Source organism: Anser cygnoides, chromosome 6 (assembly GCF_040182565.1).
Source record: "Anser cygnoides isolate HZ-2024a breed goose chromosome 6, Taihu_goose_T2T_genome, whole genome shotgun sequence".
NCBI classification, from domain to species: domain Eukaryota; kingdom Metazoa; phylum Chordata; class Aves; order Anseriformes; family Anatidae; genus Anser; species Anser cygnoides.
The window spans coordinates 20,889,268-20,902,438 of NC_089878.1; the positions used below are offsets into that span (position 1 = coordinate 20,889,268).

A 13,171-nucleotide genomic window follows, 5' to 3' on the forward strand; every position below is an offset into this window, starting at 1 on the left:
TAAGCTTAATGCAGGTACATGAACAATGAAAGCTTTGCCTTGAGAAAGAACTGCAAGTCCTTTTGATGTTTTTAAAGTAGACTGCTTCAAGTAACATCTTATTTTAGCTGCTTGTATGGGATATAGTTGTGGTCCAGGATGTGGTAGTTTCAAAAAGGAAGGAAGGAAGGGCTCGAAATAGGCCTCTCCCCCTTTGTAGCATATGCCTCTCGGGTGGAATTGGAAAGGGCAAGAGGTCTCATGTTGCGGGGTCATTTGTGTATTTCCTTCAGCCTTTGGCATGTCATGAGGCGTTTGCTGTGGGATCTCAAACTACATCTTTTCTCTCATAACCTTTGCTGTCAGATTTAGTTCCTTTATTTGCTCCTTGTAGAGTTATTTTACATGACATTAAGGTTAAGTAGAAGCTTTTATTACTGGTATTTTTGATGTGTATGAATAACCTCCATTCAGAAACAAATTTGTCAACCTTTTTTAAAGTGTCTGTTGTAATTTATGTGTGAAGGGAGGTTTTCTGGGCGGGGAAATCTAGGTTTAGTGCACCTTCTCCAAAAGAAATTGAAGGACTGCAGCATATACCTCTGTGAGTATATACTCATGTACACGTGTATTTAGAAAACATAGCTGACAGCTGAAGTAAGGTATTTTGAAAAAGAATGATGATGATTGCCCGTGATTTGCACAGAAGCATAGAGATTTGTACTGCGACCCTGCACACTGCCAGTTCATTTTTATTTGGAGAGCCTTTGTGTCCTTCTCTTGTGCATCCTCTTCTGGAGCACTTCCTCTGCTGCTGGAGAGCCCAGGCAGAACCTGCCCTCCACTTCATTCATCATCAGATAGGCAAAGATCTTCTTAAAAACCAAACAAAACGAACCAACCAAACAAAACCATGCTCCCACTCATTTCTTAAAGAGCACTCAGTGAAAAAGTGAATTTTCCTGTTACATGTTCTGTGTTAAAATACATGCTTGTCTTGCCTGTCCTTGTGCTATTGCTAAGGACCTAACTCATTCAAGCAGCTCCACTGAATTCAGGGTAACTCTTCATGTGAATCGAATTACTCCTGTGCAAAAACGTTTGCTGAGCTCCAGACATAACTGTATGAAAAATCAAGACTTGGACTGGAGCATTTGTTTGTAATACGCATTGTTTAATTGGGTATCTTGGGTATCAGCCTGGAGAAGAGGAGGCTGAGGGGGGACCTCATCGCAGTCTACAACTTCCTCGCGAGGGGGAGTGGAGAGGCAGGTGACCTGTTCTCTGTTATCACCAGTGACAGGACCCGCGGGAACGGTGTGAAGCTGAGGCAGGGGAAATTTGGGCTGGACATCAGGAAGAGGTTCTTCACCGAGAGGGTGGTCACACACTGGAACAGGCTTCCCAGTGAAGCAGTCACTGCACCAAGCCTGTCTGAATTTAAGAAGAGATTGGACTGTGCACTTAGTCACATGGTCTAAACTTTTGGGCAGACCTGTGCGGTGCCAGGAGTTGGACTTGATGATCCTTATGGGTCCCTTCCAACTCGGGATATTCTGTGGTTCTATGATCTTAACAGTTACAGCTCTTTTTAAGAAAGCTACTTATTAAGAAGTTTGTCAACAAATGGGCATATAGGAAGAGTTATTTTGGCTGCTCTTCAGGATGTGCAGATTAAAAATAAAACAACTATTAAATAAAAAATTATATAACATTAAAAAATAAAAATGGAGTTTCACATACATATGTAAAGAAATAATGCATATTAAATAGGCAGGTAGCAGATTATTGTCTGGAAGGAGTGAATTTCTAGCTTAGTGTCTAGATTTTAAGTTATTCGAATTTGTTTTATTTTTTGTAGTGCATTGTATAATGTAGTAAGAGCATTGTGCTTAATGTTTTATTTACCAGAATTTTAAAAAATATTAACGTAGGGAAATTGTAAACATCTGAAATTGTTATTTTCTGGTTAATGCAAGATGAAAAAAAATACGGTTATTGCTTAACAGAACTCGCCAGATAAGAATTTTATAAGTTTTGTTTAGATTGAAACTTTTCCAAGCAGGACAGCCATTTCATCTTGCATGCATAGGTGTGTATAAACTGGATAGGAAAGGGTAAGTAGAGAAGTAAACAGAGTCTGAAGAACAGCTTTGGACATGAGTGCTGTCAGGGAACTGAGAAAACTCAAAGCATTAAGTACAAGAAACAGAAGAGGGGATCATTTTGCCTGGTCTGGGAATCCCAGTGATCTTTCTGGCAGTTGCAATAATGTCCACAAAAATGTAGGCTTTGATTTTTCTCAGAGGGGTGAAGAAGTGAGAGAATAAAATGAAGACTAACAACATAGATTGGTTATTTGAGCGGAACTGTCAGAGATATTAATCCTCACTGCAGTAATCACTCAAAAGCAGGGGTTGATCTGCCACTGTTTGGATCAAGGTGTGTTAGTAAGTCCGTAACAAAGAATTTTTAAAATGTCAATAGTGAGTGAAGTAATAAACAGGGCTTGCAGGATGCCAGTACACTCAGCAGAAATTCAGTGAAATGTCTGATGCTTGGTCAATGAAAATTTTGAGACTTCATGCCCCTACATTCCATAGACACTACCTGAGTGCTTAATTGTTCTCAGTAAGAGCTTTTGAAGTCCTGTTCTCAAGTCTAAAATAAACTTCTAAGGCGTGTTCCAGGGCTAGTCTGTTTATTCTGCCTGTTGCTGGAGAGAGGAAGATTGTGCTGTAGCCAGAGACATAACAGAAAGGATTAGTGTTCATTAGTTCTGAATCAATTAGCAGAGAATGCCAGGAGGTGTTAGGGCAGACTATTGATTTTTTTTTTTGTATACACACACACGCAGCATCACAAAGACAGTTTATTTCCTGGGCAATTTAGAAGTGAGGAAAAAAAGCATTAATTGCAGATGTTCTGCATCTTTTTTTCTTCAGTAATGTTTGATGGGTTAGAGGAAAAGATCAGGCTTTCATATGGAAGAAATGCTGCCTAAAGTTGGTTGTATTCAACTGGCTGTATACCATACATTTTAACGAAATAGTTTCAATTTTTAAATCAACAGAGATGGCCTAGAAAAAGAGGGGAAAAAGCAAGTTAATAAAATTTAGCTGTTTTGTTATGAACCACACACTTCTCCAGAAGTGAATGGTAGTACCTACAACATACCAAAGAGAAATCTTAATGTCATTTTAAATAGGTGTACACATGTAACTATCATATGGAAACTGAAACATAGGTCTTTGAAAGTCTTTGGTTAGTTAAAGTGTAGAATCTGAAGCTGCTGTGCAGCACTATTGCTAGCAACAAATAAGTAAGGCAGTCCGTCAGCACTGCGTGTAAAATATCATGCTCAGAGAAAGACAGGGCTCCAGTTTTTATTCAGTATCATATTTTGAAAAGTTACTCTCCCTATTTAAATTTTATATTTTGTTTCCAATTAGAACAATTAGTCTGCTAAACAAAACTCCAAACACCTTTTCTAATAATTTAAAATTACACCATTAAATGCAAATTTACCTTTTAAAGTGCATCACCACTAAATGCTAATAGCATGTCTACACATTGGTGATGGATTATTATTGAATAAACATAAGGTCTCCTTTGTAAGTGTTTGATGCTCTAGTAGTGCGAGACTAATGACAATTTTAGTCTAGTATTTAGTGTACTATCTGATAGACTTTTACACAGTTTCGTGACTTCTAGAAAGGAGAATAGCAGAGACAAACTAAATTAATCACCTTAGTGGAATATAAACATATAAATGGAAGAATGTATGTGAATCAGGATTTTGTACAAAAATTTCTGATTCGGGCTTTTAACTTCCAGACAAGTGCTTTATTAACTGTCATAGATTTTTATATGAGAATATGAGCCAATGCAGCGAAAAGTGAAGGCACTCAACACCTTGAAGAAACCAGCATGTTGCCACATGCTCTAGTAACGCAATTTACTTTCTTTTTCTTTGGGTTTGCAGGCAGGAGCTTCTCAGGTCATCTTCACTAATCCGCTGGAGATTGTAAAGATTCGGTTGCAGGTAGCAGGAGAAATTACTACAGGACCCAGAGTCAGTGCCCTCTCTGTTATTAAAGATTTAGGTCTTCTTGGTCTTTATAAGGTATGTGTTTCTGCTTTGAGTGGCTTCATTATAGCTCTGTTAACCTGTTTTATGCTAAATCTTTATAATGTTGAAACAAAAACTGTGTTAAAAACAAAGAAACCTTTTGAATTTAAAACCGATTTCTTCCTGCAGGGCAGCTCCACAGTGGAAAACCGAAGAAAACCCACTTCTATATTAATGGCAGTGGGATACATAAAAGTACTCCCCCATTCTATCCTCTAGGCTTTTATACCAAGCTACAGGGAGTCCTGTATTGCAGACCTGCTGGCTTCTGGCACTGATAATTTCATTTGGTGGGGTTTTGTGAAAAGTTTCTTTAGCTTTCCCTGTGTGTTTTTCTCACATTTATTTTGAATCTCTCTTATCTCTATTGTTATCTTTGCAGCAGGATATTCTCTTTGTCTTAATAATTTGATGGTAGTGAAACAGTAGTGGAGTTTAGTAGGATTCAGATTTTTAAGAAGTTGAATGGTGGGATTTGTCAATAACAAATTCCACTTAAAAAAGCCTGCACTGTACTGTACTTCAGCAGAATGCCAGTCAACAGATTCCTACCCTGCAGGTATACTTACTACCATCATTATAGATCAGGTGTAATGGAGCAGAAGCTATTAGTTTTCTTAAACAAGGAAGAGTTCTTCCTGTATCTTCTGTCAGTGCAAGGGGTAATACGTAAATTCAGCAGTTATGTTAGCTGTGCACTTACAAAACATTGTTTTACCTGATTTGTCCACAGACCTGTAATAATACTATAAAAACGTAAAATTTGCTTCTAGAGCTGAAGCTTTTGTTTAGAGTTCAATAAAGCTGATTCATGACCATCTCATTTCCTAAAGATCACAGGTGTTTTGGTACATGGGGCAAAATTGCCATTTCTGTTTGCAGTAATTAAATAATTGAGCTCAGTAAAAAATCTGCTGTTCTTTAGAATTGCATTATCACTTATGAATAACTGCACAAACTCATTTTAGAGCATAAAAAATCTGCATGAAAAGGCATGAGTTTCGTTTTACCATGTCTCCTAATTAAGCCACCAAGGCTTGTAATGTGTGCTCTCTGCTCCACTTAATCTAACCATAAAGGGTGACTAGCCTCAAGTGGGCGCACTGTGTGGAGGCTGCTGTCTTGGCGTGTTGTTCTACCTGTACGCTAGTTCGGAGTTCAGGCAATGACTGCTGGTTTTGTAACGTGTGCTTGCAGGGTACACATATAAGATTTAAAAAAAAGAAAAATACTAAATATGTTTGATTAGGAGCATTCCACTGTTTTTATAGCATATGAAGTTCTTTTAAGGAACTCTTTCATATTAGCTTTTGGCTGGGAGATACTTCTTAGAGTGTTGTCACAGGCCTAAAGGTTTGTCTCCCTGTATCTTCCCTTTATTGAAAGACTTCCATTTTGTAACCACTTACCTCTCTTTGCTAGCCTTTTGGCACAGCATCTTCAGTCAACTAGACAATGATCAGTGGAGATCCGTATTTAGGTTTTAACAAACCTAACTGATACTTTAGTAATACTTTCATGTTTGGTGGAAGAAAGGGCATGCCAGGACTTGTCTTTCTGCTTCTGTGGTTGTGGGTTGTCAGAAAGACATCAGGACAGACCTTTGTCGCTTTCTTTATTGCATTTGGACTCATCACATGTAAAAGGTATTTATCCTTGGTACTGATGTCAAAATTGATGTCGCTTATTGCTTAATGAACTTAGATGTGAAGCTTGAGTCTTCGTTATTCTAGAAACTTGCATGAGATACACTTCAGTCTTTTTTTTCTTCCAAGTTCAATTCTACATCTTCTATTTCCTGAAACGTTTTATTTTCTGTTATTTAACTGGTGGATCGAGAGAGTTGATACTTCCTGGGCTCGGGCTGCTTGTTGGATATCTATTTTAACCTTATTTACAAAATTTACTTGTAGTACGTCTCTTCTCTGTGACAGGGTGCCAAAGCATGTTTCCTCAGAGACATTCCCTTTTCTGCAATCTACTTTCCTGTTTATGCTCATAGTAAACTGATGCTTGCTGATGAAAATGGCCATGTGGGAGGGCTTAATCTCCTTGCAGCTGGAGCCATTGCAGGTAATTCTGTGAATGTTTTCTAGAAGCAATATTTTTTCTTTTAGTAATATTTAATATTCATTCGGTAGCCCCATATAAAGGAAGGTATGGTACCATTGTATCTGATTTAATCTAAATTTGATCACTGTTATCCTTAGTGGGAGGCAATGTAATTTTGATGAGAACTAATTACATTTGCATAATGTGGATAAACAGCGTAATGCAGCTCAGCAACTTGTAGTCAAATTTGATCTGTCTGTCTCAATGGGGTTTTACTTGTTACTGTGCTCTCTGAGTTGAAGGCTAATTTGAATCTTTGATGAACATAAAATGAGATATCATAAGAGCTAAGAAGAAAATGACTTATCTAGTTGTGGATTCCTGAGTAACTGAAAAGAAACTTAGTTCAAAGGCAATTGCCAAAAATAGGGCATTACTTCCTAAAGATGCAGAGGTAAAAATATTGTACTGGGAAATTTAAAATATTTTAAAGGCTTCCCAAACATGTTCAGTTGAACAGAATAAGCGGCTGTGATAAATTATTTTTACTAAATGGCAAGTGGTATAAAATACTAAATGCAGGAAGTGTAGTGATGGTTGGTTATTTAATAATGTGGGTAGAGATGGCCAGATTCTGCACTGTTAGGTGTAAGTTTGCTAGGATGAAAAACAGGTAACTGCAGCGTCTCACTCCTGAACCCTTCGCTGTTGGCTTCTGTATGGTTTAGAAATACCCTCGGGCTGAACAAACCTTTTGTCACTGGTTACAGTAATGAGGAATAGCTATATATATTTTTTATATATATATATGTGTGTGTGTGTGTGTATATACACATATACACACACACACACAAAACAATCATTGGCAGTCTGCGTGTAAGCAGTTTCCCATACTGGACTTGATGCAGAGGTTGGCTGCACCTGCTTTGCCAGTTGTGTACGTTCCTTGTGTTGGGGGAAGAGAGAGAGACCATCTAGGAAACTACCAACAGAGTTGAAGCACTGTTCACTCTCAAGTAATGTAGAGCTGTCAGATAAGGGACAAGTTCTGAGTACACATTAGAATTATTGACTTATATCTTACACTAAAGACTCTCTTTATTATTAGATTCCAAACTTCACAGTTTCTCTTTGCTTGATTAATGTTTCTGGGTCATTCAGATACTAAGTGATCAACCCTATGATAGAGGTGTTTAAGTCTTGTAGGCCTGATTTTTATATCCTGTATAGGAATCCACCTTTCTGAACTGCAAATTTCAAATTCCTGATTGCTTGATCTACTCCTGTTTTGCATGCGCAGCAGGGAAGAGTACAGTCTGAACATATCTGCCTGCAAAGGAAAATCTGCATATGGTTGCTCTTAGCATGTGCTTTGCAGGTTTAACTAACTTGCTCCTGTTCTCTGAACTGATCAGCAAAACTTGTGAGAGTTCATGATCACCTGTAAAAATCAGGGACTTGTTAAACTTTTAATTCAATACTAACTGATCGTAAAAGTTCATCAAAATCAAAAATAAGTTCAAAATTCTAAGTCAGAGTATGTTGTTTTAAGAGATTGAAATTTTATAGTATTCAGAAATATCTCAGATAACACAGTTAAATACTGTGGAGTACATTTCTGAAAACTTTCTCCTTTAACTAGAAAGCTGAGAGTGGTGCCTTTGAAGTGAAGATATGTTCTTTCATCACTGTTGGCTAATATCACGCTGCTGGTACTAAGCAGACTTGTATAACATATTCATTGTCCTCAGTCTTTTTATGGCTTGCCTAGTTGAAGCAAGCAGCATCTGTTCTCCTACAGAACAGCCCAAACAGCAGTACAGAAATAATTATGTAGAATAGGTACTTCCTAGAGAATAGCTAATTTCCTTACTAGCACTTCTAACAAATGGATGTGTAAGATTGAAGTTCCCCCATCATCTATATATAATTCACAGAATATTTTGTACACTGCACAAATATAGCGAGATTGCAAAACTAATGATTTGTCATGGATCTCTGATTGCATATAGGGCATGTACAGGGGTTTAAAAATGCTTTATCTATTTGAAAATACCAATGATATGTTGAGAGAATTGCTGTTAAGTTTTTTTTTATTTTCTTTACTCTCATCTATAGCCTTTAAATTTAGAAGAAATGCAAAGGATTATACCAAGTACAAGTTTATATTAGCATCAAGTATAAAACCTTGTATTTTAGTAATCACCTGTTCTTGCAAAAAACATTGAAGTTTGTAGTTTTATTTTTCAGTTAGAAGTGTTTCATCTTTACTAGAATCTTTGTGCAAATTAAATGTGGTTTTCTTCTAAAAGGTGTGCCTGCTGCTTCTTTGGTAACCCCTGCTGATGTCATCAAGACAAGACTGCAAGTGGCAGCTCGCGCTGGTCAGACAACATACAGTGGAGTTATTGACTGTTTTGGAAAGATTCTAAGGGAAGAAGGCCCTTCGGCTTTTTGGAAGGGAGCTGGAGGTGAGAAGCACACACTGAGTATTACAACTGCCCCAGTTCTCTAAATTAGCACGTGCATGGTTAAGGACTCTAGAGCAGTATTTACAAGGTCTGATTCTGAGAAATGTAATTTACCATTTATTTAAAAAAATATTTAGCTTCTCTCTTGAGAAACTCCCTTGTTTGATTCTATGATTTGTAATATTTAACAGCTCGCGTGTTCAGATCTTCACCCCAGTTTGGTGTTACTTTGGTCACATACGAGCTTCTGCAGAGATGGTTTTATGTCGATTTTGGAGGCCTGTAAGTCATTAGTTTGCTTTTTAACTTGCACAAAAATATCTGCAAGGTTCAAAAGTCTTACTTTTTTCATGCATGGGACCACTTAAACTTGGGGACTTTGAGCAGCTATACTTAATCTGTTTTCTGTGTACTACAACTCTTAAGAGATTAAGAACAATTTCATATGTATTTTAATACACTACATAAAATTTGTTTCTCCAGTGTAACAAGATACTTTGTCCTTCTTACCTATGTCACAGGAAGTTACAAGGATTTACAAAAGCTATCAGTAAAAATGTAACTTCAGTTTTGGCCTCAGTTGCCCATTAAGTAGTGCTCTGAAACCACCCTCAGTTGACTATCGAAGTGAATTAAGATCATCTTTAACAATCCTGCATGCTTAGGCAAAATCTTTAAGCACTTACTCTGTATTTTGTAAAATTATTTAGGCTTACCTTTAAATAACAGAAAGGCTTTTTTTCTTCTGTCTTCAAACAGCAAACCTTCTGGATCAGAACCTACACCAAAAACTCGAATTTCAGATCTTCCCCCCGTTAACCCTGAGCACATAGGTGGATACAGACTTGCTACAGCTACATTTGCTGGTATAGAAAATAAATTTGGTTTATATCTTCCAAAGTTTCGGTCTCCTGGCACTGCCTCAATCAAAAAGCCAGCAGCTGAATCCTGAAGACATCTTTCAGCCTAACGAAGCGATGCAGTGCTAAAAATTCACAAAAGTAGTACTGTATTTTTTTTCCAGTCAGCTGCATGTTGTTCTAGTTGAACTCAGCTTGCGCATTAAATTACTCCTTTCTAATATTAATATATACACATGCATTTATTTGTTTATGAACTAGTCATTTGCACACAAACTGATTGAAACAGTGGTTCTATGCCTTATTTTTAACCGGTGGCATGAATCGTTAAGACTAGACTTTGCCTTGCACAGCTTGCATTTAATGTTACTGTACATATTGTACATCTTTGTACAGAGACATCATGGCATCTATACACGTACATTTATATAAGGGGTAGTGCAGTTCAAAATAGTTTGAAATGTACAGAATGTTTTGAAAGCTTTTTGTTAAGACTCATGTGACAATAAAACATTCAAAAACATGAAGTTGGCTCATTTTTTTTTGTTTGTAGAAAAGTAGACGGATTTTTTTTTTTTCCTCCACAGATTAGGGTTAGGGATTTAGATACAACTGTGTAATGAAGTTAATATAGCCTCTGAAGAAATGCATTTTACTCTGACCTAGTTACAACAAAAGTATTACAATGCTGGCTTCTAAGTATAAAAGAACACAGTAATTAGATGAGCACATGCAGTATTTTATTTTGCAGCACTACTTTGTAACAAAGAATTCCCTCAAAATACATGATAATGCTAACTCTGTAATAGATCTTAACTCTATGGTTATACTTAAGATATATTTGCCAGTTATTAAGACTCCTGAATCTTTACAGAATTTATTATTTGGAGTGCTCATACTGAAGTATGAAATTACAACAATGTAGTACAGTAAGCTCTAGTACTACCACATTCAAAATCAAAACTACTAGGGGTTAGTACATGGAAATTTTAAGAACAGCTGTGGCCAAGTCTAACTAGTCATAGCTAGAGAATTATCTAGCTCTCCTGCGTGATCTAGGAAATTAACTTCGTAAGTATTTGACAAATTAATATTAAAGATTTCTTCATTCTGAGGTCCTTCTTAAGCAAAGTGACATTTTACCAGCTGTGCTTTTTACATCAGAAAATGAAGTGTTGCACAAAAAAAGGAAAGATCAACCCACCTCTCCAGGAGTTACTATCTGATTTTGACCACCATGTGAAAAAAATAAATGCACAACTATTAATAAAATTCCTCCATCTCCTGCCCAGGAAGCATCTATAACTGTAGTAAAATGGAAGTGTAGTCCACCTGGAACTAAGTAACATAGAAGAAAATGCATAGAGAGTCACATAGGGTAAATAATTCCAGAATGGAAAGTTTCTTTAAGAAAAATTGAAGGCATCTTCTCTATTCCGAGATTATTTTTACCCTGGAGAGACTACGTTATAATAATAAATTATTTGTATTTTGTTAGACAAAAGCAAAAAAAAATTCTAAATTATGCAAAACTGGACAAACTGCAAAAACTAGACAGAATGAATTCCAGTTAAGTAGAATGCTAAGGAGAAAGAAAGAAAGGATAAAGAAAAAGCTTCAACTCCTTCTGGCTTATTTTTAGACTTCCGGCAAACATTTTCTCTCTGAGAGTTTTAAAATCCAAAATGTCAGTAGAAACTGTAAATATTTCCAGTCCTAAAGGAAAAGAAGTTATGCTACCCATGCAGGTACAGAGGAGATAGTTGTGTTTCTAGCCCTGCTTATTGAAGTATGACAGTCTTCAATCTTTAGTTCTACATGTTTCTTTCATGGTTAAAGATCCTGGAGAACAGTGTACCCCTGCAGTATAAATGGTTTTAAGGTCATGTTACTTTCTTGCTCAGTTGATAGTAGACCACTATGATGAATTTTAGCCAGCTTATGAGGAAACTACTTCTTAAAAACTGAACACTAGGAACATACTTTCTCCTTCAGTTCTAGCCTGGTGACAAGATACAGCATGCCGAATAAGATACATTCATGCCAAATAACATGTAGTAAGCTAGAGGTAACAATACCCTTAGATCAGGAGTTGGATCACTATGCTGCAAAATGCATATAGCCCTATTAAGAGTTTTCCTCTTTTCTTCCTGTTAAAAAAAAAACTACCTGTTCTGTGCAGTTTTCTAGACGTAGGCTTCCCAGGAACACTCTCTCCCATATCTGTGGATTTTGTTGAGATACAAACATGCCAGGTACCCACTGGTATTTAATCTTAGTCACAGCTTGTTGACTGACTTTATCAGCCTCGGACAGCTTTCCAGTGTGAGAACTCACAGCTCTAAGACCAGACTGCATGGCTCCCAGGATGATCATTTATAGTAACTAGCATCACTATTCATCCCTTAACGTTGCAAATCGCGTTTTAAAGCTTTCTTTTATCTGTACTTAACTGTTCTGCGAGGGAAGAACACAAACAAGAATGAGTACAGAATAATATTGTTAAGTCAGAAAAAGGTTAAAATTATTTAAAACTAAGCCCATTTGACCTGTATTTTTATGCCACAGTCCATCACAAGAAAGCCTTATCTATTGGATTTTTGAAAATATAAGTCTGAAGGAAACGTATTATTAAATGAGAAGCGATTGGGTGTGTGGGGGGGGGGACCTTCCGTTTGTTAAGAAATTTTGTGCCTAAAGGGTAGAAATCATCACATGACATGCCTGTTCTTCATATAGTTCACGTGTTTCTCAACCAAACAGCTGCTGTCATAAGGTTGAGGAAAACGTACAAGGCAAATGTCAAACTGAACAGCATGACTTCGCATTGAAAATAGAGCGTGGACTTCTGACAAGCCAACACCAACAGAAGCAGACATTTCACTTTCAGACCCATGGAAAAAGTGAACCTCCTTAAGACAGAACTGCTGCCACTGCTGCCAGTGTCTCTGAGCCTCATAACATAACTGAGGCAAACCGGGTGAAACAGGAAAAGTACGCCCCCATACCAAGAATAAATAGTGTGAATGCTTCTGATTAAGTTGGAATATAAACCTGTATCCCACTTTTAAGCATATAAACCAGCTCTTCTCCCAAAATGACGGTTTGCAGCAGAATAAGAGAAACTAAATTTGATAGTTCTGACCTAGGGTCCTACGCTGTCAAAGGCATCAATACCACCTTAATGCCTAGTTGGCACAAGTCCAAATATTTACTTAAAGTTATATAAAAAACCCATCTACTTACCCAAAGCTGACCAAAAAAAAAAAAAACAACTTGATAGGAAACTTCATAGTGTCCTAAGAGAAGTGTACTCAAAAATATTAACAATATAATAATATTACAATTAACAGAAATTGTAACCATCCTGTTTCCAAGCCATTGAGAGGTTTTGTTTCAATAAAAACATTAACAAGCAGTAAGAAAATCTTTCTTTAACTTAATATGGAAAATCAGTAGCAAGTCTGATGCTATGGAAATTAATCTAGTGCTTCATGATTTGGAAAGGCTATTGTTGTCAAAATTTTCTTTTCTCCTTTTTGCTGATTGCTGTGGTGGAAAGAGGATGTTGGGGGCACAGAACTCCTCTGATGTGTGTAGTAACATGAAAGCACCAGCTCTCAGTAGCTTTCTACTCTGAAACTACTGAAGAGAGACAGATTAGAGGTCAGGGCAGC

The 13,171-nt window shown here is 37.0% G+C and overlaps 1 protein-coding gene across 5 annotated transcripts in view; it reads left to right on the forward strand.

The window, feature by feature from the left end:
- The window catches only part of SLC25A12 (solute carrier family 25 member 12), a 51,321-nt gene extending 41,300 nt beyond the window's left edge, over positions 1-10,021 (forward strand). For all 5 annotated transcript variants that reach the window (XM_048061541.2, XM_048061542.2, XM_048061544.2 and 2 more), the window contains 5 exons: positions 3,965-4,105; positions 6,046-6,184; positions 8,476-8,634; positions 8,826-8,916; positions 9,394-10,021. In XM_048061541.2, the coding sequence (XP_047917498.1) occupies positions 3,965-4,105; positions 6,046-6,184; positions 8,476-8,634; positions 8,826-8,916; positions 9,394-9,586 (723 nt within the window). In that variant the 3' untranslated portion in view covers positions 9,587-10,021. The remainder of the gene's footprint in view (positions 1-3,964; positions 4,106-6,045; positions 6,185-8,475; positions 8,635-8,825; positions 8,917-9,393) is intronic.
- Positions 10,022-13,171: the final 3,150 nt, after the last annotated feature.